General features: G+C 43.1%; 2 protein-coding genes across 3 annotated transcripts; both read right to left on the bottom strand.

Moving 5' to 3' along the window:
* Positions 1–92: 92 nt before the first annotated feature.
* ptpn21 (protein tyrosine phosphatase non-receptor type 21) lies at positions 93–14,287 on the bottom strand. Its single transcript, XM_070979956.1, has 20 exons — positions 14,118–14,287; positions 12,974–13,270; positions 11,330–11,499; positions 11,039–11,136; positions 9,934–10,001; positions 9,754–9,824; positions 9,366–9,453; positions 9,084–9,172; positions 8,447–8,534; positions 8,032–8,111; positions 7,812–7,919; positions 6,950–7,010; positions 6,766–6,847; positions 5,076–6,604; positions 4,434–4,574; positions 3,369–3,587; positions 2,951–3,079; positions 2,622–2,856; positions 2,266–2,426; positions 93–2,141 (listed from the first exon to the last, which is right to left on the bottom strand). The coding sequence occupies exons 2-20, from the start codon at positions 13,151–13,153 to the stop codon at positions 2,013–2,015; spliced, it is 3,726 nt and encodes a 1,241-aa protein (XP_070836057.1). The 5' UTR covers positions 13,154–13,270; positions 14,118–14,287; the 3' UTR covers positions 93–2,012.
* Positions 14,288–14,839: 552 nt separating this feature from the next.
* On the bottom strand, positions 14,840–20,866 carry spata7 (spermatogenesis associated 7). Of its 2 annotated transcripts, none has more exons than XM_070979992.1 (12): positions 20,634–20,866; positions 19,824–19,886; positions 19,613–19,702; positions 19,418–19,465; positions 18,134–18,237; positions 17,561–18,027; positions 17,411–17,456; positions 16,806–16,927; positions 16,651–16,701; positions 16,411–16,488; positions 16,220–16,277; positions 14,840–16,114 (listed from the first exon to the last, which is right to left on the bottom strand). In XM_070979992.1, exons 1-12 carry the CDS (start codon positions 20,674–20,676, stop codon positions 15,473–15,475), a joined length of 1,812 nt encoding a protein of 603 aa, XP_070836093.1. In that variant the 5' UTR covers positions 20,677–20,866; the 3' UTR covers positions 14,840–15,472. The 2 variants fall into 2 exon arrangements, with proteins under 2 accessions (XP_070836093.1, XP_070836095.1); XM_070979994.1 differs by lacking the exon at positions 20,634–20,866 and adding an exon at positions 20,370–20,444 and having other exon boundaries at positions 14,841–16,114.
* Between the last annotated feature and the right edge of the window lie 566 nt (positions 20,867–21,432).

The following is a 21,432-nucleotide window of genomic DNA, read 5'->3' as shown; positions in this document are numbered from 1 at the left end:
CTTATGTTGATGTAATTAACAGATACAGAAATAGTGCAACCAGAGATGGAGAGAGCCACTGGCTAATTCCAACCACAAGGTGGCATGATAGTGACGTGAAGAAGAAACAGTTTATTCCAAATATTTATTCTTGGCTGAAAAGACTTTCTACACTTGTTTTTTTTTCCAATGGCATACCATTTTCTGTTCAATAGATACAGTTTATACATAGTTTGTACAATAACCAATATTCATAAAAGCAGAATTTTACATTGTGTACATTATGAACAACATACCTGTACATGGACAAAACACAGCACCGTGGCCACATAACTCACTTTTCAGTGTCCACGCTAAGACTCGATCAGTATCTTAAAACCAAAAAACACAAAGCAAATTTACACAGGACTTAAAAAGATCCAGTTAAAATACGCCTCAGCATCTGCTGACACGTATTTTTCTCCAGTTAAGTAAGATCGCTGCCCGTGTGTGTGACACCAACAACAAAAACATGAGGGTAAGACAAATGAGGGATTAACAGTCACTTCACTTTGGCCATTTACAACTTAAGTTGGCGCCTTGAATTGATAATACAGGCAAAATATTCCAAATTAACGTTTGTAAAAAGATACTTTATGTAAACTTTGTGATGCCCGTAAGCATCGTTTCTGTACAGGTGAAGTTTGTCATTCTAAAGCTGCAGCAGGCAGTGGACACGTACTGGTTAGATATGCTCATTAAGAGTCAGGAGGCCATTTGTAACAGTGGCTCTGCAGAGCAACGTGTCTCACCGGAGTGAAAACACGTGTTAACTAGAGCTTCACACCAATACTGAACTCCACAGCCAGCTGCACTGCGCGGTGAGTTACATCCAAACACTGTCACAACTTACGGGATCTAAGCCAAATTCAGTGTGTTTATGTGTAATTTCATTGTTTTTCGGCATCGATTGGCATTAATGAACGCACATCACTGCAATCAAACAAGCAATAAATGACACTGAAAGAGAAAACGTTCCTTCATATTGTCCAAAAAAAATAACACAGTTTACAATGTAGACATTTAGGCACTTTGTCTTGACAGAATATTTAAAGGTTCAGCACTCCACAGTTTTCATGATTTCAAAAAAAGGGATGAAAACAAAGAGTATAAAATTAATTGTCCAGTTTTACTCTCAACCCAAAAAACCTGCTCTGTCAATCTCTTACTTTATTAATCAGCTGTGCGATGCATTTCTGCTTCCCATTAATCCAGTGTTTTACAAAGACTGACCCACCATCTCCCACCCCTCTCTGCAAGGACAACCCTACTTGTGCACTCAGAGAATATGTACATTTGTTTTTTTGCTTTGTTGTTTGGTGGGTACTGGGACTTTTTCAACATGAAAACTGCCCGTAGCAAGCAAGTAGCACAGCCAAATCACAGGCTATACATTAGCATCGCTCTGCTAAATGTAGCCCTGTATATTCCTATTAAGTTAAATGCAGCAACAAAGCCATCATGTGACCTCTGGTGTACCACCAGTTCGAATCATCTGAGCTCTGAGCTCCACCATCAAACCTTCATATGACACAGTCCGAGCTTAATCCGCTCTGTCTTCATTAGTACAGAATCATCCTTCATTATCAGAACCAATTACCAAACAGCAATCCAAAACATATCCATTTCAAAAGTGACCTTCATCAGCTGTTTTTGATGCCCATCTATAATAAAGACTTTTTTTTGTTAATGCAGTTTAACATTGGTTCATTATGTACAGCTAAGTACTGTGAAAGTGCTGGGCTTTATTAAGCAATAATGTATGCAAAAACTAATATAATACTGTTTTGAGGCAGGTCACAAGTCTATGCTCCTTCATGTGACGTCACGTCTTTCTTCTCTATCCACATATATTCCTTCAGCCCTGTCTGATTTAATACAGCCAAATACTGACCGCTACACTGAAGCTGCATCATCACAGTGCAGTTTGGCATAAACCTGGAGCTCCATCCCACCGTCATCTGTGATGACTCGGGCCAGACAGACACCTGTGCTCATATGAGCCTGGAGTTGCGGAGGTACTGGATGAGGACCCTGTAGATGAAGGTGTACTGAGCCAAGGTCTGAACCATCATCATTCTCTGAGCACGAACCTTCAGCAGGACCTTTGGGATGTCCAGCGTCTGAAAGAGACAGACTTTTAGTATGAGGCAGACAGCAACCAAGGGCAAGTGCACCAGATGGGGTCATAACTCGGAAAAAGCTGCACTGCACAGCTTTTATAGTTCGGGACGGCGAGGAGCTCACCTCATTGTGCTCTAGACAGGCTATCATGATCTCAGACAGGATGACCACTCCAGATCGTCCCACTCCAGCACTGCAGTGGACCACCACGGGCAGGTTGGTGTTCTTTGGGTCACTGATGCTGTTTGTGTGTCTCCTCACAGACTGGACCTCCTCCAGATAAGCTGGAAGATGAAAACACTCATTTTAAGGCACATGAGAAATGGATACAGCCTTTTCAGACCTCTACAAGCTCATCTTCACCAGCTGTCTTTACTTCCTAAAAGACTGATTTTGTGCCGTTGCACTGCATGGATTTATTTTTCCGGGTAGATCATAAAAGCATGATGACCACAGAAGGATTAACTGGTCCCACTCACTGAGGAAGCCTTTGAAGTCCTCCGGACAGCCGTGGTCAGGCCAGTCTGTGTACTGCAGGTGCCAGACAGTCCTCTCCTGGCCCGTCAGGAGGTGTTTGATCTTCAGCCCTGTGGTGGCGTAGCAGCTGGACTCTGTGCGGAACCGCGTCGTGATCTTGAAGCGGCCGTATGTCACCGTGTTGTGACGCGAGCCAAGTCGGGGCCAATAGCGGAAGCTCTTTTCTCTTCCGCTCTCCTGGAGGAAGCGGATGACACACAAAAAGGGTCAGTCTGGGCAGTGACGAGGAACTCGAAAAAAATGCGGAGGCGTAAACATTAAACAGACGCACCTCCTCAGCAGTGACCATGGCGATGATGGAGACACCCTGTTCCCACACCATCTGCCAGAAGTCCTGACACGTGTTTGGCAGCGGACCCTGCGTGGCGATGTAGCTCCACTCCTGTCCACCCACTGTTATCTAAGGACACAGGACACAAGTTACCAGTCACAGGATCTCATCTGTGATTCTTCTAATAGCTGAGAGCCAGATCAGCAGAAAATGGAAATGACTCTGCATCAGAACAGTCTATTGTGTCAGAGACAGAGGAGTGAATGTGACTGAGCAGCAGTCAGTACCTTCCCACAAGCCACCAAACAGACCTGTGCGAGTAGCATGCCTGCTACTCATGAGCAGATGTAATGCACAGGAGTATTTGGATGTCTGGTCATCCGGTCTGGATGATAAGATGAATCTCTGCACAACTTACTTTAATATGTGATGCATTGATGTATCCTGTGTTGTTCTCTTTGGTGGGAACCAGCTCCACGCGGGTGCTGTCATAGGGGAGGACGTCTTGGAAGCGGTTTTTGTCTCCGCTCTCCGGCAGCTGGGCGATGGTATATTCCGCTGACGGATGGCGCTTTGGGATACTCTCGTACTCCTTTAACAGCTCTCCTCGCTCCATATGCTGCTCTAGAAATTTACACTAACACACACAAAGAAGGAAACAGTAAATACATCACCCCCATGGACAGGTTCACCTCATTTTGACTTTGCCTTTGAGATGCATAGTATCAATTCCTGATCTTTGGTCAAGATTTAATCAGTGATACTTTGCATGACATATAAATGCATGAATGAGAATATTTTGATTATTCACAAAGAGGCAAAAATCAAAAATCCCTGTGCAAAGTGGAGCAGAAAACAAATCTGCAGAGATACTGAAACATAATTAGCAGCTCATTGGTGCTTTACTTTCTATTCCTGTGGTTTTACTTTCTATTACTGTGGAAAAAGTGGGAGTTATGCATTCCATAAGAGGACATACTTTACTATAAACTGGTGACTGGTGTTGCAGCAGGATTTTGGATGCATGATAACATAAAATCTGGTACTGAAAACCAGTTTGTATGGATCTCTTCCTTTAAAACTGTTTTCTTGCTCTCTTGCTTAGTTACTTTTGCAACTGCCAAAGCACCAAAGTGAGACGCAATATAATCCTAAAGTTTCCTCATGATCACGATCATGATGCATCACGATTAAGAAGGCTGACCAGGGCAGCTGTGTGTCCTTCATGTACCCTTCAGGAAGAGGCCTAACATACCGGGAGGTTATGAACACTAACACAACCAGCAGCTCCTGCTAATGAGCTTGTCCTGGCCATAACAAGGTGCCTAAATGGGAAGTCATTAACAATGCACATGTAGCAACCCTCACATATTTCCTAATAAGTCCTCCATAAGTCCCCACTGCCTAAAAAAAGCGTTACATTTGTTTTTGCTTTACGAATCCATATTTCAAGAAGCCAACCACAAGCTCTGAAGTGCCCTACCTTCTCGTCATTAGAGGCTCTCTCCGGCTCGTCCTTGATCTCGTTGTGCATTGGCTGCCTGGACACGGACAGGCCGTTGAGATGGGCCACCTTCAGAGGGCCCATCTTCTTCACTTCTGACCTCGCTCCTTTCTTCATGCCCTGGTAAGACAACAGAGTGGAGACAGAGAAAAAAGTGAGGATGACTGTGTGTGAGCCTCACTGACACAAAGCAAGCATACAAGAGGGAGGGACAGCGCAGCCTCGCTGGGTGCTTTCTGGGAGAATGTCACCTATCCGGTTCTCCAGAGCGGTCCAGCTACATTCTTTCAATACGTGTCAAAGTGAAGACTGCTTGCGTCATTCAAAGATGGCCAATGAAACTACCCATAATACTTTGTACTTGCACACTCACATGATCTCAGTATGAGACATAGATGTGTTGAAAAAAAAAAAAAACCACAGGTTAACAACCCATTATTTTAGAGAACTGAACAAGACACCAGGAGGAGGGGTTGTTTGCTTTCTGGAACTGGTTCTCTGAAGTATTACAGTGCAGCTACAAGGAAGACAACGCTGGAGTGTGACTGAATGTTGTGATATGTTAGCCGTGAATTAAATAAGACATTAATACGATGGCTCTAAGCTTAGCCGGAGACTCACCGCAGGGGGCAAGCCCTCTACTGTTTTCTTCCCAGGAGGCACATCGGACACAGGCCTCTTCTTGAAGTCTTTCTTAGTCTTCTGTTTGGCCTGGCCACTCAGGTCACCCTCGGAGACCGACGGCATAATCCTGGGCTGTCGTAAATCTGACAGCAGGTACAGAGGCTCGCTCTCCTGGATCAGGGGGTGAACCTTGTAGGTCAGGGAGCTGGTCATAGAGGGGTCGAGAGAGGAGCCTATGGGGTACGCTGGGGGCGGCTCCATGGGAGTCTGTTGCTGAGGCGTCAGAGAGGAGAGAGAAGTCAAGCTGTGATGCTGCTGTGGCGGCTGGTCGGGAACAATCGCTGCTACCGTATCCTGAGAAAGAGGAGTGTGACGTCCGCTGTCGTCCTCAAACTCCTCTTCTTCACCGCTGCTGTGAACCAGCATGGTGGCATCCGAAAGGGACTTTTTGTGCCCATACTGTACGTCCTCCTTTATGTCACCCCTGTCCTCTGTCTTTGTACGTTCCAGAAACACGTTGAGCTGAGAGCCCTGAGAGCGGCCGCCACGCAGGACGGGAGGGGGCGTGGCGGTTTCAGCCGCTGAGGAGGACATGGTCCGCTCTTTGACCCTCATCCCCTCGAGACTGTGCGCTAATCCAGCAATCTCAATGGAGTTACGCTTCTGAGCGTGGTATGGGTGTCTTTGCGGGGGTCCGCTGAAGAGAGGCTCTGACACTTCTTGTAAAGAGTGGGCAACAGGCAGGCTGTCCTCCTGGAAAGTCTGGACTGAGTGGTGCACACGCCTCGTGATGATCAGGTCCGGGTTACTACTGCTCACATACAGGTGACGCGACAGGTCAGGCGTACTGTTGGCAGGCCGGGGATGGGCGTATGGGTAGGGTGGAGGTGGTCTGTACACATGTGTTCTCATGATGTTAGGGGCTGGATACTCCTGTGCCTGCTGTAACTGGACATTGGTGAGCTCTGGGACACTGACTGCTCCCACTACAGGCCTCCTCTCTGTGGGGTAGGGGTATGGAGAGGGGCTGTGGAAGCTGGAGCCCAGATGGAAGGGATAGTGGTGGTGCTGGGCTGCTCCGCCATGCTCCCCTCTGATCTCTGGCTGGCTGTAAACTAGAGGGTCTGGTCTGCTGTAGGCGTACGAGTTTCCAATGTTCAGGTTCCTCATGGAGTGGCTCTGCCGGTGCTCTTGAGACAAAACCATCCCTCCTCCTGCTCCTCGGGTCTTCTGACGCATCACTGTCTCATAATCAGGAGTAGCACGGTAGGAGGGTGGGATGAGAGCGCTGTGGCGATGCGAGGGGACGTAGTCCGGCCTGGTGATATCACTAGTGATAGAGGGGTTGGAAGACATGGGTGAGGGCTGCAGGTAGTGCTGGGGATTAGTTAACGAGCTGGTGCTGTGGGCGCTGTACACGCTGCCGTTCCGTAAACGCCCTCCGCTGCCATATTCCAGAGGAGAGCAGTCCAGGCTGGTCTGGGAGTGGTAGTAATAACCATTCTGACTGTTCATGTACAGGTTGTCTGTGAGAGAGCAAAACAGCGCTGCATTAAAATCTAGCTGACCACGGTGCAGCCAATCACAGTGCAAAAAACTTATGAGCATCATGTAATAACTTTCAATGTTACCCCATGCGGCCATTTTCAGGTTGCTACTTGCAAGCCATTCTCTATAGAGGAGTTACCTTGTGATGATGTGTAAGGCTCTGTGAAATGTCCATTGTAGTGCATTTGCGGAGGGGGCATCATGTAGGCCTGAGGCTTTGGCTGTAAATCAACGAGAGGCGTTCAGTTGCAGCAATACAACCGTGAGGCTGCACACCCTTGATAATGATTTCAATATATCATGTTGTGCAATGCAAGCATTACCAGAGATATTCTAGTAGAGGATCTCCGTCTGACCGGGTTGACGACTGTGGGCTGGGTTTGGCTGGTGGGAAGACAAGGGTTGGTCACAAAGACATGACAATACAATACTAATAACATTTCTTCCAATACCTTAACTGTGCCCTTCTGCCATTTAACTTTTAAAACATATACATACAACGAAATGCAGATCGGGTCAACCCATCAAACTTAACATATGTCGCTCAAGTTCACAAAGCAACGTTTTTGCTGCAGTACTGGAGAACAATTTTGTTTGACCTGTATTGACCAAAACACACCAAACTTCTCTGTTAAATGTCAAATAAGAAGCCAAATAAGGACATGGCCTGAATAAAATACAGGCAAAACATTGAAAATTCGAGCTATTTGCACAAAGAAAAATTACAAAGTGACTAAGAATCTGAAAAAACAGTCAGTGCTAACTTTCAATACTTGATTCTATTGACACACTTCAGTCAGCACTCTACAAGCCCTGAAGTTTGATATCTAGGCCAAGTAAAAGGTTGACTAAGACCAAGATTAAAGATAGATGCTGAATGAATTACAGGACTCTAACGCGTACTGAATCACAGATTGTATTTCAAAAATATAAAATGACCTTTAAGTCAAAACTGCTGGTCCAACATACACAACCACAATAAATAACAAATAATAGATCAACTATAATAAATTTATTATTCTTGGATGAACAATCATTACATGCTTGACAGGCCAAAGCCCCTTTCAGACAGATACAGACAGCCTGTTTGCTGTGGCACTGATGGGCTAGGCTAACCAGAAGGGGGTGGGCGCTGGCACCTGCTTAATAGGCATTCTGTAGGTGGTGGCTGACAGTGTTGCTCACCCCTTATTAGAAGGCAGAGAGGGACGAGAGAGCATTGGAAAGCGAGGAAAGGATAGAGTGAGAAGGGACTTCTGGGAGCCCTCAGAAGGCAGGGGGTCACACTCCTCTCTGAAGAGAGAGGAGGGTAGAAAAGTGAGGCTACACCAAAGAGGAGACACACGCACGAGACGACAAAGAACAAAGAGACAGGAACTCGGCTAGACGTGTTAAAAACACTTACAGGCTACTCTTGTTAATCTTATAAAACTTGAGCCTGGCCAGACACATCCGGCACACATATTTGGAGGTTTCCATGTCTTCCTGCACAAAAAAGGAGAAACAAAAAACATTAGATGGTGAAACAATTAGTACAGAGGTTGTGTTTGTTCAGTTATCTCAGACCATTCCTGTGTTTGCCCTCAAATACTTCTGCGTTGAGTTTCAGCTAATGGCATGTGACTTGATGACCCACACATTCATAACATACCCAAGCAGCCTCGCTTACAGCTCTACCCACACACAAACACAGGTGTATTGTTGAGACTAGCTGATGGTAAGCTCCGCAGCAAATTGCAATTTTGCTAAATCAAATCAGAGCCTGAAATGTCCCAGGGGACGGTGAGAGAAGAGAAGGTGCGACGGCAGCAGAGACTTACAGTCTGGAACTGAACACTCTCCTCTCTGTTGGTTAGCTCCAGGGCAAAGAAGGACCTGTTGTGACTCATGTTGTTAATTTCATTCCACCTACACAGCCAATTTAAGCACAGTGGCAGAGAGAGAAAGAGGGGGGAAAAAAAAAAAACATGAAGTCACAAAATCTTGTCGCACTTTTAAAGAGACTGTGGTGCTGCTTTAACAATGCATAACAAAAACCACACGTGTGGGAGTCAATCAGAAAGGTATCTAGTACTCATAATGGTATGTAGATAGATACAACTCAGCCGAGGTCAAGAATGTTCATGTGCTCACTTGAATGACAGACAATGGTCCCACAGTTCTTATCAGCCACCACAATCTACCCCACTCATTTCCTCTTGGGCCACATTCACGTGTAGAAAGCATTAAGTGATGTAGCAGGAAGCAACCTTCACCTAAGAATAGCTGTGAGCTGTGCCCCAAAATTCAGCCTACACCGACAGAATCATCTGATTCAATATAATTACTGCTCAGTCACAAGTTTCCAGAGAGAGCTTTAATTTGGCGTTTCATATTTAGAAGTAGATCTTATTTTGTGACATTTAAGCAATGATGTAAGAGCCGAACAAACATTCTCCAATTTGTTTCTGGACTTACCTAAATAAGAGAAGCGGCCTGCCATTTTTGTGCTTGACAAAGATGCCCTCGAGGCAGGATCCCAGGCTGACATCTGTGCCTGTACTGTCCTGTTCAGATGAAATGAGAAGATAAAGACATTCAGAATAGACTTGTGGGTGGAAGAATCCAGAGTATTTGTGTTTTCTTATAGTTCTCTGATCAAGCTGCGCAGCAGTAGGGATAATATGTAGCTTACACATAAGCCAACATCATGCTTCTTCAGTACTGTTGGGGCCCACAGGTTGGACCTCATAAACTTACCTTGGCTTGATAGCTTTCCTGGCCATAGCCTTCCATCTTCTCCACCTCCTGCATGTACAACATCTCCGCCTCTGGGGCTGATAAACCCCTGAAAAAGACAAAAACATGAAGACATAAACGTCAAAACCCACCAAACCGACATCAAACGCCAACACAGGAAGACAACCAGGCAAAGCAGTGTGTAAATGTATGATACAGTCATTCAAACAAGTCACTGTGTAATGGTAACAAGTTGAGCAGTGAAGAAATATTTCCAGTGTAACTTAGAATGAAACGGGATAAATGGAGTGACGAGAGGCAGCCATCCTTTAAGACAGAGTGCTAAAAAAGGATCTGGTACCAGGCCACACACACAACAGGCTGGCTGATGATGTGAACATCTGCTCACCTGAAGGACTGATAAAGAAGAGCCACTTTCTGAGTGGCCTCTTCCAGCACTCGCTCATCCTGGATCCAGTCCTGCAAAGACAGAAAGACACAGGATTAACACAACGCTGGAGTCAAACACACATGAGCACAAGACAGCTGCAACATCTTTGATTTCACACGTAGAAAATAAAACACTTACTATAGGAAACAACACAAACTTCTGGAGGAACTCCTGGGAATCATACCGATTGAAGTCCCCAAAGTCAGCTGAGGACCAAAGAAAAAACAGACAATAAATGAGTAAATACAGCAATGCTTTACATGTTCATTTCTGGATTTAGCACGAGGCAAAATAGGCATGCAACAATTGCAGAATGGTGTCATGCCTTTTGGAAAGCTGCAACTTTGATGACAAGAAAGACTAATTTTAGGAGAGAAGGGGTCTGTTTGTTATGAAAGGGAATTGCTTCAGTGTCTGACAATGTGGAAGTCCAAAACTGGTACCAGCTTCAGCCTGCCTGCTGGCAACATTCACAACAATGTTGGGTATCCCAAGCATCAGCACTGCTCAAAAGCTGCAACTGCCCTTCACTCCAAAATATCCTCACCAGGGACACAAAGTAGGAACTAAACAACTTCCCTAGCATCATAAGGCTGCATGACAACTTGGCAAAAACTAAATCTTAAAGGGGTTTTTTGCAAGAAGTCTCCAATGGCGTTGCTCCAGGGCACATATTGCACACTGGTCATTTGAACATGGCTGCAACAGTAAGTGATCTCAGTGGCTCTGCTATGCTAACACCCAGGCCGGCAAGTTGCAGTGCCTGATATAACTTTGCCAGCAGTGTTTGAGATTCTTCTGGCTGGGCAAAAGTTGGAGGACGTGTCAGGGCTAGAGCTCATGCAAGGGGAGTTCACATTCTCACTCTCACACTCACACTCACACTCACACTCACACTCACACTCACACACACACACACACACATCCCAATGTCCAATTTAATATGCTTATTAAGTGCTGTATATTACAAGAATCGTCACACTGTTCTTTTAAAGCCTTGGGCAAGTGGTTGAACAGAGCTTTTAGACAAACTACAGTGAGCAGCAGACACTCGACAAGACACGAGGTGGAAATAAAAAAAAAAATGTCGTTAAGAATACTTGAAATTCCACACTAAGACCCATTTTTTGAGCCATGCTTCTAGCCAATTTAGCAAAAATCTTAACAAACAGGATCAAACTTCCTGTTTCAGAAATCATGCTGAAGGTCCTATTACACAGCAAATATTATACATTCATATTACCTTGCACTGCCAGGCTAGCTAAACGAATAGCTTGTTCTAGTGAACATGAGATCCTGCCCTCCAGAACATCCTTCTTCAGCTGTAGATAATACTGATATCTGTGGAGAAAGAGAGGGTTACTTAAGAGTTGAGAATACACAAGCAGCCACTGACCAAATGTGTTCTGGTTTGAAGAAACAGCTGAAAAGATATTATGGAGCAAAACTTCTCAAATACAGAGGCTAAATTGCCGCAAAGCTAATAAGGTTAGGAGGTTAGACAAGACACCTGGTGTCACTGTAGGAACATCACCTTGTGATCTCCTGTTGCAGTTGGGTGACACTGGGTATGTAAAACACGACTCCAAAGTAAACGGTGGGCTCCAGCCCGTACTTGTCCAGCTGCTTTTTCAGCGGCTTCTCCAAGTCAATCCATCTCTGCTGGTTCTGCTTGTTGAAGTACCACAGGCTGAAGTATGTGATCTGCCAAGCAAAGACAGCGAGCACAAACATCATGCCTGAACAACGCTGTGAATGTGGAAATTCTAGGGCATCTTAAATGTTTTGCACACCAATATTGGTTTTACTACTGTAGTAAACTACAAGGAATGCATACTTATCAAAACATGAAATATTAAACTTTAAACACTATTATTTGACTGCTCGAGATCAATATCACACATATCTCCCGTTTGATCGCTTATTTTAAGTGCACAAAACTGCAGGTCTTCACCTGATCATCTACAGAACATTCAAAACATATGCAAACCCGAAAATTTAACCACTGCAATTTTATCCACATTTATAGGCTGCTGGCTCTCCCTGTTCGGTCTTGTGACTGTCTGAACATCCCACAATAAACACTGGTACAGGAAGTAACCCCTGTAGGCTCGCTGTTTTACGAAGGACAACTGAGCTGATCTGCAGCCACTCTCAAACCACAACGTGAAAAGAACTTGCCAAAATAAGTGTTTTACTGTAGATAATATTGATTAGCAACTATGAGGAAATGCCCTCATTACATATTGCCAACATCAGGTTGAAGCTGAATACACACAGATTTTTAAACACAGGACTGTTTATCTATGTAGCACAATCATTAGCTGTGGCTGCAGTGTGTGCAGTGAACTCTGGTTGTCTGATGACTGAAAACAAATATCAGTCCAAGTGTTGACAAAAATCTACTTTCTAAATGAATTACAGTGACAGAGCCTGCACAACCATTCGATCGAAGACTGAGAGAACCACATGATTGCACAATTGTCCCAGGCATTTGCCACCGCATACTAGACGATCTCTAAACGAGGGTGGAGGCCTGTCAGAAGCACAACTACAGACCACTGACAAATGAAGCCTTGCTACATTACGCAGCAAAATAACAGACACTGTCACATAATGCAAGTTCCCACGTCAGATTGTCTGCACAGTCAGCAGTCTCTACTGTGGATATGAGGTGCAACTGGGAATGACAGCACTCAGGCTTTCATCTCTTTCAGTTCATGATTAACAGGTGGTGGCACTGTGTGACTATAGACACCGTATGCAGAAAAAAAGCTTGGTGCATTATTCAGCCCTGACTCAGAACTGCTTTTCTTGGACCACATTGTCCATGCTATGTGAGAGCTGACACTTCTGTCTGAATTCAGATTTCAAAAGCGAACACAATATGTTTGCTAGTGATGAGGTGGTTACATAAATGTAATACATGTAAATGCAGTGTACGTAGTCAATGAGTTCCTAAGTTATGTCATCAGCAGGACGAGGATTATGAGACACTACATAATATGAGTAAACAATGACGAACTGGTTATCTCGGATTCTGTGGTCCCGCTCACCAGTTCCAAGACAGGATGTGACAACCTGAACGTCAACACTTTCTTGCTGAGGCGGGGAGTCTCAAAAAAAGTCTGTAAAAAAGAACAATCAGTACTTGTAATGTGTGAAAACACGTACATACCTCTCTTAACTCGAGTCTCTGAGCAACTGCCTCCAAACATTCCTGCCCAGTGCTCTCCACCGAAAGTGTGAACTCAACAAACTCCCCACTGAGCTGCTGAATCCGAGTGACGAGACAGCTCTTGCTTGAAACAGTATACCTTCGAGTCCTTTTGAGTTTTAAGCCAAATGGCAAGGGCATGTTTCACACTTCTTCGAGAGGGTCTTCACTTAGTCCAGAGAAATTATTCTCCTTGCTGACCTCACGAAAACTGTGCAGATGCTCCAAGGCGTGAGGTTCATCATCAGACAGACTGACCTGAGAAGTCAGAGAGGACACATGTCAGAGCGTCTCTAGAATACTACAATACACAACACACAAGCTAGAAAAGGGGATGCAAAACATGGTGAATCACAACTTGAGTGGTCATACTCATCACCAAGGACTACGTTACCATACTTTGGCATATGGAACAAGATTTGACACCCGGTCTGTCACCCTGGAACAGATGCCAGACTAGGCAAACACAAGTCTTAAAGAAAGTAATCCTCTTAAATGCAGCATTTTGTTTTAAGTGACCCAACTCTCTGATTTGCTACCAATTGGATTCGCTTAACGTTACCATCTCTCATACAGTTAATGGGTTTAAACACTGCAAAAACTTTTAAAAGCAAATGGCAATTTGAGGTGGGCTACCTGGCCTGTGTTATTAAGGTTGTCTATAATAAGGTTTGCTAGCCTTTTTTCCCAAGATTGTGGTTAGGTTAAGCCCCTTCCGGTGCATAGCCTGATCCAAACACTGACAAGAGGGACCTGGTTCAATACGCAGCAAGCTACAACTGTCGAACACAACACTGCAAATTCCCTGCTGCTTTCCACCTCAACCATGCATCCATTTTATTACAAATTATCTACTTTACAACGTACAGCGTACTTCACTACGAAGTTCGAAGGACTTTGTTTCAATAGTTTTACATTTCCCACACTAACTCGCTAATTTTCATTGATAGCTTCCATATATCACCAACTTACACCGTTAACTAACTACAACTAGCATTACATTAGCTTTACCACTTGCATGCTAACCTATGTTCCAGCAAATAGACGACACCCTTGGGAAGCTGACGTCGCCGGTAAATATTTTGGCCAAAAACATTAACGTTACCGTTAGCCGCCAGATGCAGTTTAGTACTCCAACAAGGATTCGGTCCAGAGAGATTCCGCCATCAAGGTTAATGGATTACTACTTTTTAGACTCTTATCGGAAATGGGTTGCTCATTTCTCTGTAGTTTGTTTATGGATCAAAAGTAGTTAACGTTGCACTCCATGCCTCTTGCTCCGACAGTTCACTCAAGTTCCAAGCGTGTTTCGCTTCCTGGGATTGGTGGAGCAACAAGCGTATTCCGTCTACATCCGCGGATCTATAGCTCTAACAACAGAGGTTCAGGGATCGATAACTAACCAAATAACGCTGGAACATTATCTGACTCGTTAGTAACTTCCTACAAGACATATGGTTTATCGTACTTTCTTGAGTAGACGCTTCCAAATGTATTGTAGTGCTTCCGCGGCGGAGGAATACATGGAGGTTTACAGAGCCATGACATCAGACAGCTGGAATGCCGAGCGGTGAAAATGCCAGAAATGGGACAGCTGCCTGGAACTGCTGGTCGCTGATCTGTCTGTTTACCTTTTACATCGACTGACAGCTGTACTGGCAAACACAGAATATTGTGCAATGGAGTTCCCCCCCTCAATTGTTTGCAAAATGGTTCACGACCCTCAAATGTAGTAATAATGGCCGAGTTGGTTTTACTGCAGGTTGCAGGCTGAGAGATTGGCAGTTTGTAAGACGGTCTTAACAGTCAGATACAAGGACACAAGGAGCAGAAGAATAGAAAATTTATTGCAAATGTAAAGACACTTTCTGGTGACAGTCAGCTCCTAGTAGCTACACGTCAGAGGCATATATCAAGTCAAACACATCAAACAATTTATGTTTCTTTACAACAGTTTCTCTAGAAATCTGAAAGTGTAAACTGCTGCTACATCATACTTAAGACTGACTGGGTGGGAACACACTGCAATCCACTCAATCTAAAGGATACTACACTAATTCCACACACCTGACATCAGTGCAGTACTATTTATTTCAGATTTGCTCATAGTTAAAGGGCAATAATTGAGAAATGTTTAGAAGTCAGTTAGAGCTCAACCATCACTTTACAATATCCTAAATGAGAGATTCAAGTCTCTGATGTACTCACAAACACATTGTTGTTTAGGTGAAATTTTCATTATAATTTTGGAAAAAGCTAAAAAAAAAATAAAATACAATAAACAAAAACAGAATGGGACTACAACACCCCACTGGTGAAGCTTGTAAAAACTTGGAAAACACAACCAAATTACAAAACTATATTTTCAGAAACTCCAAATATTACATTTCTCTCTGGAAAAACACTCAACTGGTAACGAAAAAACATTAAAGGACATTCAATCCCTGAATACAGCAAAGCTCAGAACTCATCATCACTGACAGAAGCAGCTGTATTTGTATGTTGCTCAGCAGTCTCCATGTTGTTGTACGGTGTATTGCTGGACACATGAAGCGACTGTGACAAACTTCTCCCCAGATCCTCAAGCTCTCCGGACTGTCCATCACAACTGACCTCATCTCGGTCCTGATGAAACCCTCGGTCACTGGTTATACTGGTGTACTCATGGTTTTCATTGCTGACTTCACCGGTCGCAGTTGCGCCTTTGTGATTTTGATGGAAATCCTCTTCACTGATTCCTGTATTATCGGAAATGTGCTCACTGAGCCAAGGAGAGCTAATGCCTTTTTCCTGATTGTCATCGTCTTCGTCCTTTTCATTTGTTTTAGTCGTCGAAGCAGTCCTTTCAGGAGAGCCTAAGGGCGTGGACACCAGTAGGGGATCAGCATAATCTGGTGAATTGCAGTATTTAATTAGTGACGCATAAGGGAATAAGTCATTGTTTTTTGTGGTCTTCACTTGGTTCCCCCCCGATTCTTGATGTGGTAGGAATGCATCAAGCAGACCATTCTCCTCTTTTTCAAGCTCTGTGCTGAAAGTGGATATGTTGGCTGGCTCTTCAAAATCTTTACGCAGCACTTCCAGGAGGTGGCGCATTTTGCCCTAAAAACAAACAACACAAGCAGATGCATGAGAAGAAGCCGAGGAGCTCTTTGTGAAAAGACTTGCTTCACATGGTTAGTATTCTGCATGACGCTACACACTCACCTCATCAAGCTGATGCTGATTCATGTCAATATGGCGCTTTATCACCCGGTCTAAGACCCTGGAGGAGGACACAAACACTTGGACTAAAGCAATGACTCTGAAGATAGTCACAGGGATTAGCCACTGTCACCTGGGTTGCACATGTTAAGATAACATTAAAGCACAGACATTTCAACACCTCAACAACAAACCTGTTTGAAATGTGCCCCCGAGACAAGATGTCCTCTGTTACAGCAGAAATGAATTCAAGGTACATCAATTCTTCCTCCCTGTTGAAGAACAGATCATTCTCTTCACACGCACATTATTTCCGATGGTTCTTAACATTCACAGAAGCGTCATGCTGTCAAATCCTTATATGTATGGCAATCATTTCCCACCATATCAATTAAAAGTTGTATAAGCATCAGACGTCATTGAAGAGAACTTACTCTGCAGATACGCTCTTCATAATGGGAGATTTCCCGCCATCTGGTGAGACCCTAGAGGGTGACACTTAAATTCTTTTACAACTTCACACAGAAAATACACAAGATACAACATTGGGCTTAAAGTGGAACACAGTATTTGCATGTCGTAATTTTACCCCGATAAGAAGTCAAAGAAATCGCGGTCTCTGCTCTTGTTTGCTCGACTGTGTTGTCGAGATGCTGAGAAATATGTGCCATTGAAGTCATCCTCAGACCACGCGTGCTCTGTGCTAAATCCCTGTAAAACAAAAAGAACTGTACGATGAGAAGGGATATTCAGTATTATCAAGATTAACTCATGACCAAATGTTTAACGTGGCTGTTAACATTTCGGTTAAAGAGCTGTTTATAGAGACGATAAACCAAACAAAGATTACTGACCTTAAGCAACAAATAATTACAGCCCACTGTTTTTGACTCTCTTTGTTTGGATACTGTGTCATCTGCTGTGAGTAATACTTAACTTGTTGTAGTAATGTTCACTGAAATAATTACGCAATAACTACTAAGGCTTGGATCAGATTTTAGGCCTGGTATAAGCTGTATCTTACACTATATACCCAGGAAGTGCAGTGCAAGCACAAACGCCCTGATCACTAATCACCAATGATGTGAGGCAAAACATTTAAAAATGAGTCACACCACTTTGACACATGTTTTAAAGATGTCTGTGACTCACAAGAAAATTGTCGGAATAATCAATTTAAATCCTCAAAATTACCTGAGATGGCTCATACAGTTCCTGTGTGCATTCCTTGGTTTTTGTGCTGCATGAAACATCAGAATTCAAGTTATTTTTAACACATTAGAAAATATTGTTGACTGTTTAAAAGACACAAATCTATTTGAGATTCACTGTGATGTTTGGTACCTTCCATGAAATGTCTCCTGTCGCATCAGTGTTGACTGAGCGCAATCCTGAGTAGGTTTCCTCCTTGGTGCTCTGTAGTAGCGATAACTTGACAGGTATGAACTCTTATCTGACTTCAGCGTCTTAGGGGTGAAAGGTTTGTCTTGGGTAAAGTGCTGTGAATGTTTCTGGAGTAGGTCTCCGCTGTATGTCTTCTGAACGGGGTCCTGGAAAGCCTTGTCGCAACTCTGCTCTCCCAGAGCTGCCAGTGAACACGCTGACTGCTTTCTGTGTGAAGACGCTTCTGGGCTCCGGTACTTTCTTTCTGATGCTGGACGGCCGTGATGAAACTGGTTCTGTGAAGCGACTTTAAACGACGGATAAACTATCTCCTTGGCGTGAAAGGAAGTGCTGAACCTTGGGCTGGAGACCGTGGAACTCCTTGAGCAGAGGTAGCGGCTGTCATCATACTGCACAGATAATCTACTCTAAAAAGCAAACACAGAATCAGATATTATCCATAGTGAAAAGTTTGAATTAAAAATAAAAAATGTAGGCTTTGCATCTAAAGCTTCTGAGCACTTGATTTCTTACCTGGGCTGAGGAACAGGAGGCTCTGCTATTCCTCTGTGAGAGAGAGTGGGCTGACTGAGGACGACCCCCTTTCCTCAATCGCTCCTGTCTGATCTGGTCATTGTCTGCAATCAGACAATGAAAAAAATGAATAGACACAGGAATTAGTCCACTTTGAACTGTATAACTATCGCTGGAAGCAAACAGGTTCTCACATACAATGCAACATGGGCTATTAAAGACTCCAATGGCAATTAAGTTTTTAATCTTGTTAACTTGTCCATGTGGTGTTTTTCAATGCTACAACTTTTCCAGAGCATCATTTTGCCACAAAACTTAAATTGAAGCCTGATGCGATTCCATCCATTTATCACACACAGGGACACAGCGAGCATAAGCCAACATGTTGGTAATTTTTTCTCGTATTTCATCCATTGACTGTGCCCAAACAAATCTGCGGTGTGCTAGATAGTGTTAGCCAACGTTAGCCTGCCAAGTTACATGATGATTCATGTCGAATGCTGACAGAACATTTTATATGGCTTGAGGGTGCTGACGAAGAAAGTTACAGCAAGCGTTACTCAAAATAGTGTGTCAGATAGCTGAGCTGCTGAATGAGGCGACGGCTACATTCATTACAATAACTCTGACAGAAAACTTCACATGAAGTTCATGAAGAAAGCATGTCACGATAAAGGTCATCCTCATAAGCTGTTAGTGCAGTGTGAGCAAAATACGGTAAGGTAATTCAAGTGCATATAGCATGTGGGAGAAGTTTCCCTTCGGGGCTTCATACATCCACACATTGTAAATGAAGGCAAAGGTACAGAGTTACATCTAGACCATTTATTGGCATGAAGTGGGCATGACATTTAGATTTTAACTTTTATGAATGGAGAGTTTTTAGGGTTTCAATCAATGCCAGGAGAGGAACTTCAAAAGAAAAAAGTCACCTTTGAATAATCGAACACAATTATGTAAACTGATTCTCATTATCTCCCATGAGTTCTTCTGTCACAAAATGTAATTTACATTAATGTTGAACCCACATGTCCTCTACTTGCTGTGTGATTTGTTTCATGGCCTCACATGACTTTAGGTCGCCCTGAGAGGACAACCAAAGATTCACTGCACCTGATTGTGAGGTATGTGAGAGAATGGCAAAGCATGACTTTTACTATTAAAAGTGAGAAATATACTACTTACAGAAATGAGCCCAGAAATGTGAGATACATCTTCATTTCAACAGCAAAAAAGTGTTTTGAGTTCAAGTAATCATTTAATATTTGATGCTTGGTTACTTACACTTTACACTATGTATCAAGCTTTTGGGTACTGAGGCATCAATGGCAGCTGAGGAACAAGGCAAAAATATAGGATCACAACATATTATTAATTTAATTTTCATGCAACAGAGATACATGTTTTAAAAACTGCAACATATTAGGACTACTGAATGTCATTGTAAAGATCATCATGTACTCCTGCCATGGAGCTCACCTTTAGCTGAGTAAACCTTTTTGTAGTGAGACACCATGTGGTCTTTAATGATTGACTGTGTCAACTTGCTGGAGGAGCGAGGGCAGAAAGCTAAAAACACAAAACAGCGAGCAGCATTAAATACACTGTAAAATCAAGCTCTTATCTCACAAATGACCAGTTCTCATTTCACTTATTTCACCTTATAATTTTAGCACATATTAATACTTACGGCTACTTTTCAAAGTCTGTCCTCTCATACCAGGGCTGCATCCCAGTCCAGATGATACACTCCCTAAAATGAATGAGATTTAAATAAATGCTTAACATTTACCTCATTTATCAAGTAAGTCTTTGGTGCATTCAGCTTACATCTTTGTAAAGTGAATACCATTGATGGTCAGAAATCAAGCGAGTTTAAGACATCGCTTTAGGCTGTGATGGCTTGTGAAAGGACAGTGTCACTATTGCAAGGACAGTGTCACTATTGCATTTACTTACTGACTAAGCAATCAAAAGTAATCATATCAGTATTATTGCACTGATTAATACTCAATAAATAAATAAAAAATCCTACAGTCCTTCAGTCAGAGTAATTACTATTTATCCTGTGTTTATCCTGTGATATTTCTGTTCTGGCTATTGCGTTTAATTATTATTAGTAGTATCATAAGTAGAATGTAGTTGGTTTTTCCACGTAAGTAATGTAAATACTAATACACACAGCAAACAAGTAAAGCGATTATAAATTTCAAAAACCAAAATAATGAGGCCTTACGTGAACTTACGTTAACTGAAGCGTCGTGTTACGAGCTAACGTTACTGTTTTAGGTCTGGTCTTCAAGTTTAGCTAAGTCTTGACAACAAGCAATGCGAGTAAAAGGCTGAACACTGTCTAAATAAACTTGAAGCCATATTAGTCAGTGTCTACGTTGTCAGCATGAGTTTATCTTTGAGCTGCTGTCTCAGCATAGTTTGAATTTGCTTCCATCTGCCGATTAACTAGCCAAACCGCTAGCTAATGCTAATAGCATCTCCATACCTATTCTCGATTCCATGACAATGTTGCCCTCAGCGTATCCCATTTTCCTTAGAAATACTCTGGGGCAGCGGCGGCAGAGCTTGTATACATCTAGAAACTACAGTGTACTTAACTGTGAACATTTTAATGCTGTAACATAATCAAGTAACATAAAGCTAACGACCTAATACTAGCTCATTAGCAGACGAGGAGGGAAGCGACGCTTCCCCGTCGCCATGCTGGTTGCTATGAATGCCTTCGTCATCACGCTCGTGCGTAAGAGGAAGGGCACGTAACAAACCATCCATCCCGCGAGCGCAGACACACTCACGCCTCTCACTTGACGGGGAAAAGTGAACTGAAATAACACATTGCACACATGGCAGAAATTATTTAACTCAGTTAGTTCAATAAAATCCAGCAAATTAATAATTATCTAAAGCAATGTCATACAATACATGTTTGCCTTTATTTTAATCCCAAATGCAGACATCCACCAGAAATGATATTGTAAATAATTATTTGAGTCCATAGTATGTAACACATTTGCTAATGACAGCAGAAAGAACAATAGACAAAATAACTAATCCCACATGTATAATTGTGTTTCAACATTATGGGATTCCTGGGTGGGGGTGTGATATTTTTGGAGCCACAGCCAGCTTGTATTGTCCTCACTGGTCATAAAACACAGTGGCATGAGCCACTGTGTCTGCCAATTAAGAGCAGGGTGACTCAGAAATGGCCTTGTACTTACACTGATGTGCAATTATATACAACTGTTCTCCAAATAATTCAGTTATTTAAATTTGTCTCAGCA

The sequence above is a fragment of the Chaetodon trifascialis genome, chromosome 14, assembly GCF_039877785.1.
Source record: "Chaetodon trifascialis isolate fChaTrf1 chromosome 14, fChaTrf1.hap1, whole genome shotgun sequence".
Classification (NCBI taxonomy): domain Eukaryota; kingdom Metazoa; phylum Chordata; class Actinopteri; order Chaetodontiformes; family Chaetodontidae; genus Chaetodon; species Chaetodon trifascialis.
This window is presented reverse-complemented; position numbering and strand designations above follow the sequence as displayed.

Coding starts and splice junctions, on each gene's coding strand:
- ptpn21 (XM_070979956.1), bottom strand. CDS start 13,153: ATGCCCTTGCCATTTGGCTTAAAACTCAAAAGGACTCGAAGGTATACT. Junction 11,137..11,329: donor CTGCAACAGGAGATCACAAG/GTGATGTTCCTA, acceptor CTTTCTCCACAG/ATATCAGTATTATCTACAGC. Junction 2,427..2,621: donor GGACTTCAAAGGCTTCCTCA/GTGAGTGGGACC, acceptor TTCATCTTCCAG/CTTATCTGGAGGAGGTCCAG.
- spata7 (XM_070979992.1), bottom strand. CDS start 20,676: ATGGGATACGCTGAGGGCAACATTGTCATGGAATCGAGAATAG. Junction 18,028..18,133: donor CCTCCTGTTCCTCAGCCCAG/GTAAGAAATCAA, acceptor TTTGCTTTTTAG/AGTAGATTATCTGTGCAGTA. Junction 17,457..17,560: donor CAGGAGACATTTCATGGAAG/GTACCAAACATC, acceptor TGTTTCATGCAG/CACAAAAACCAAGGAATGCA.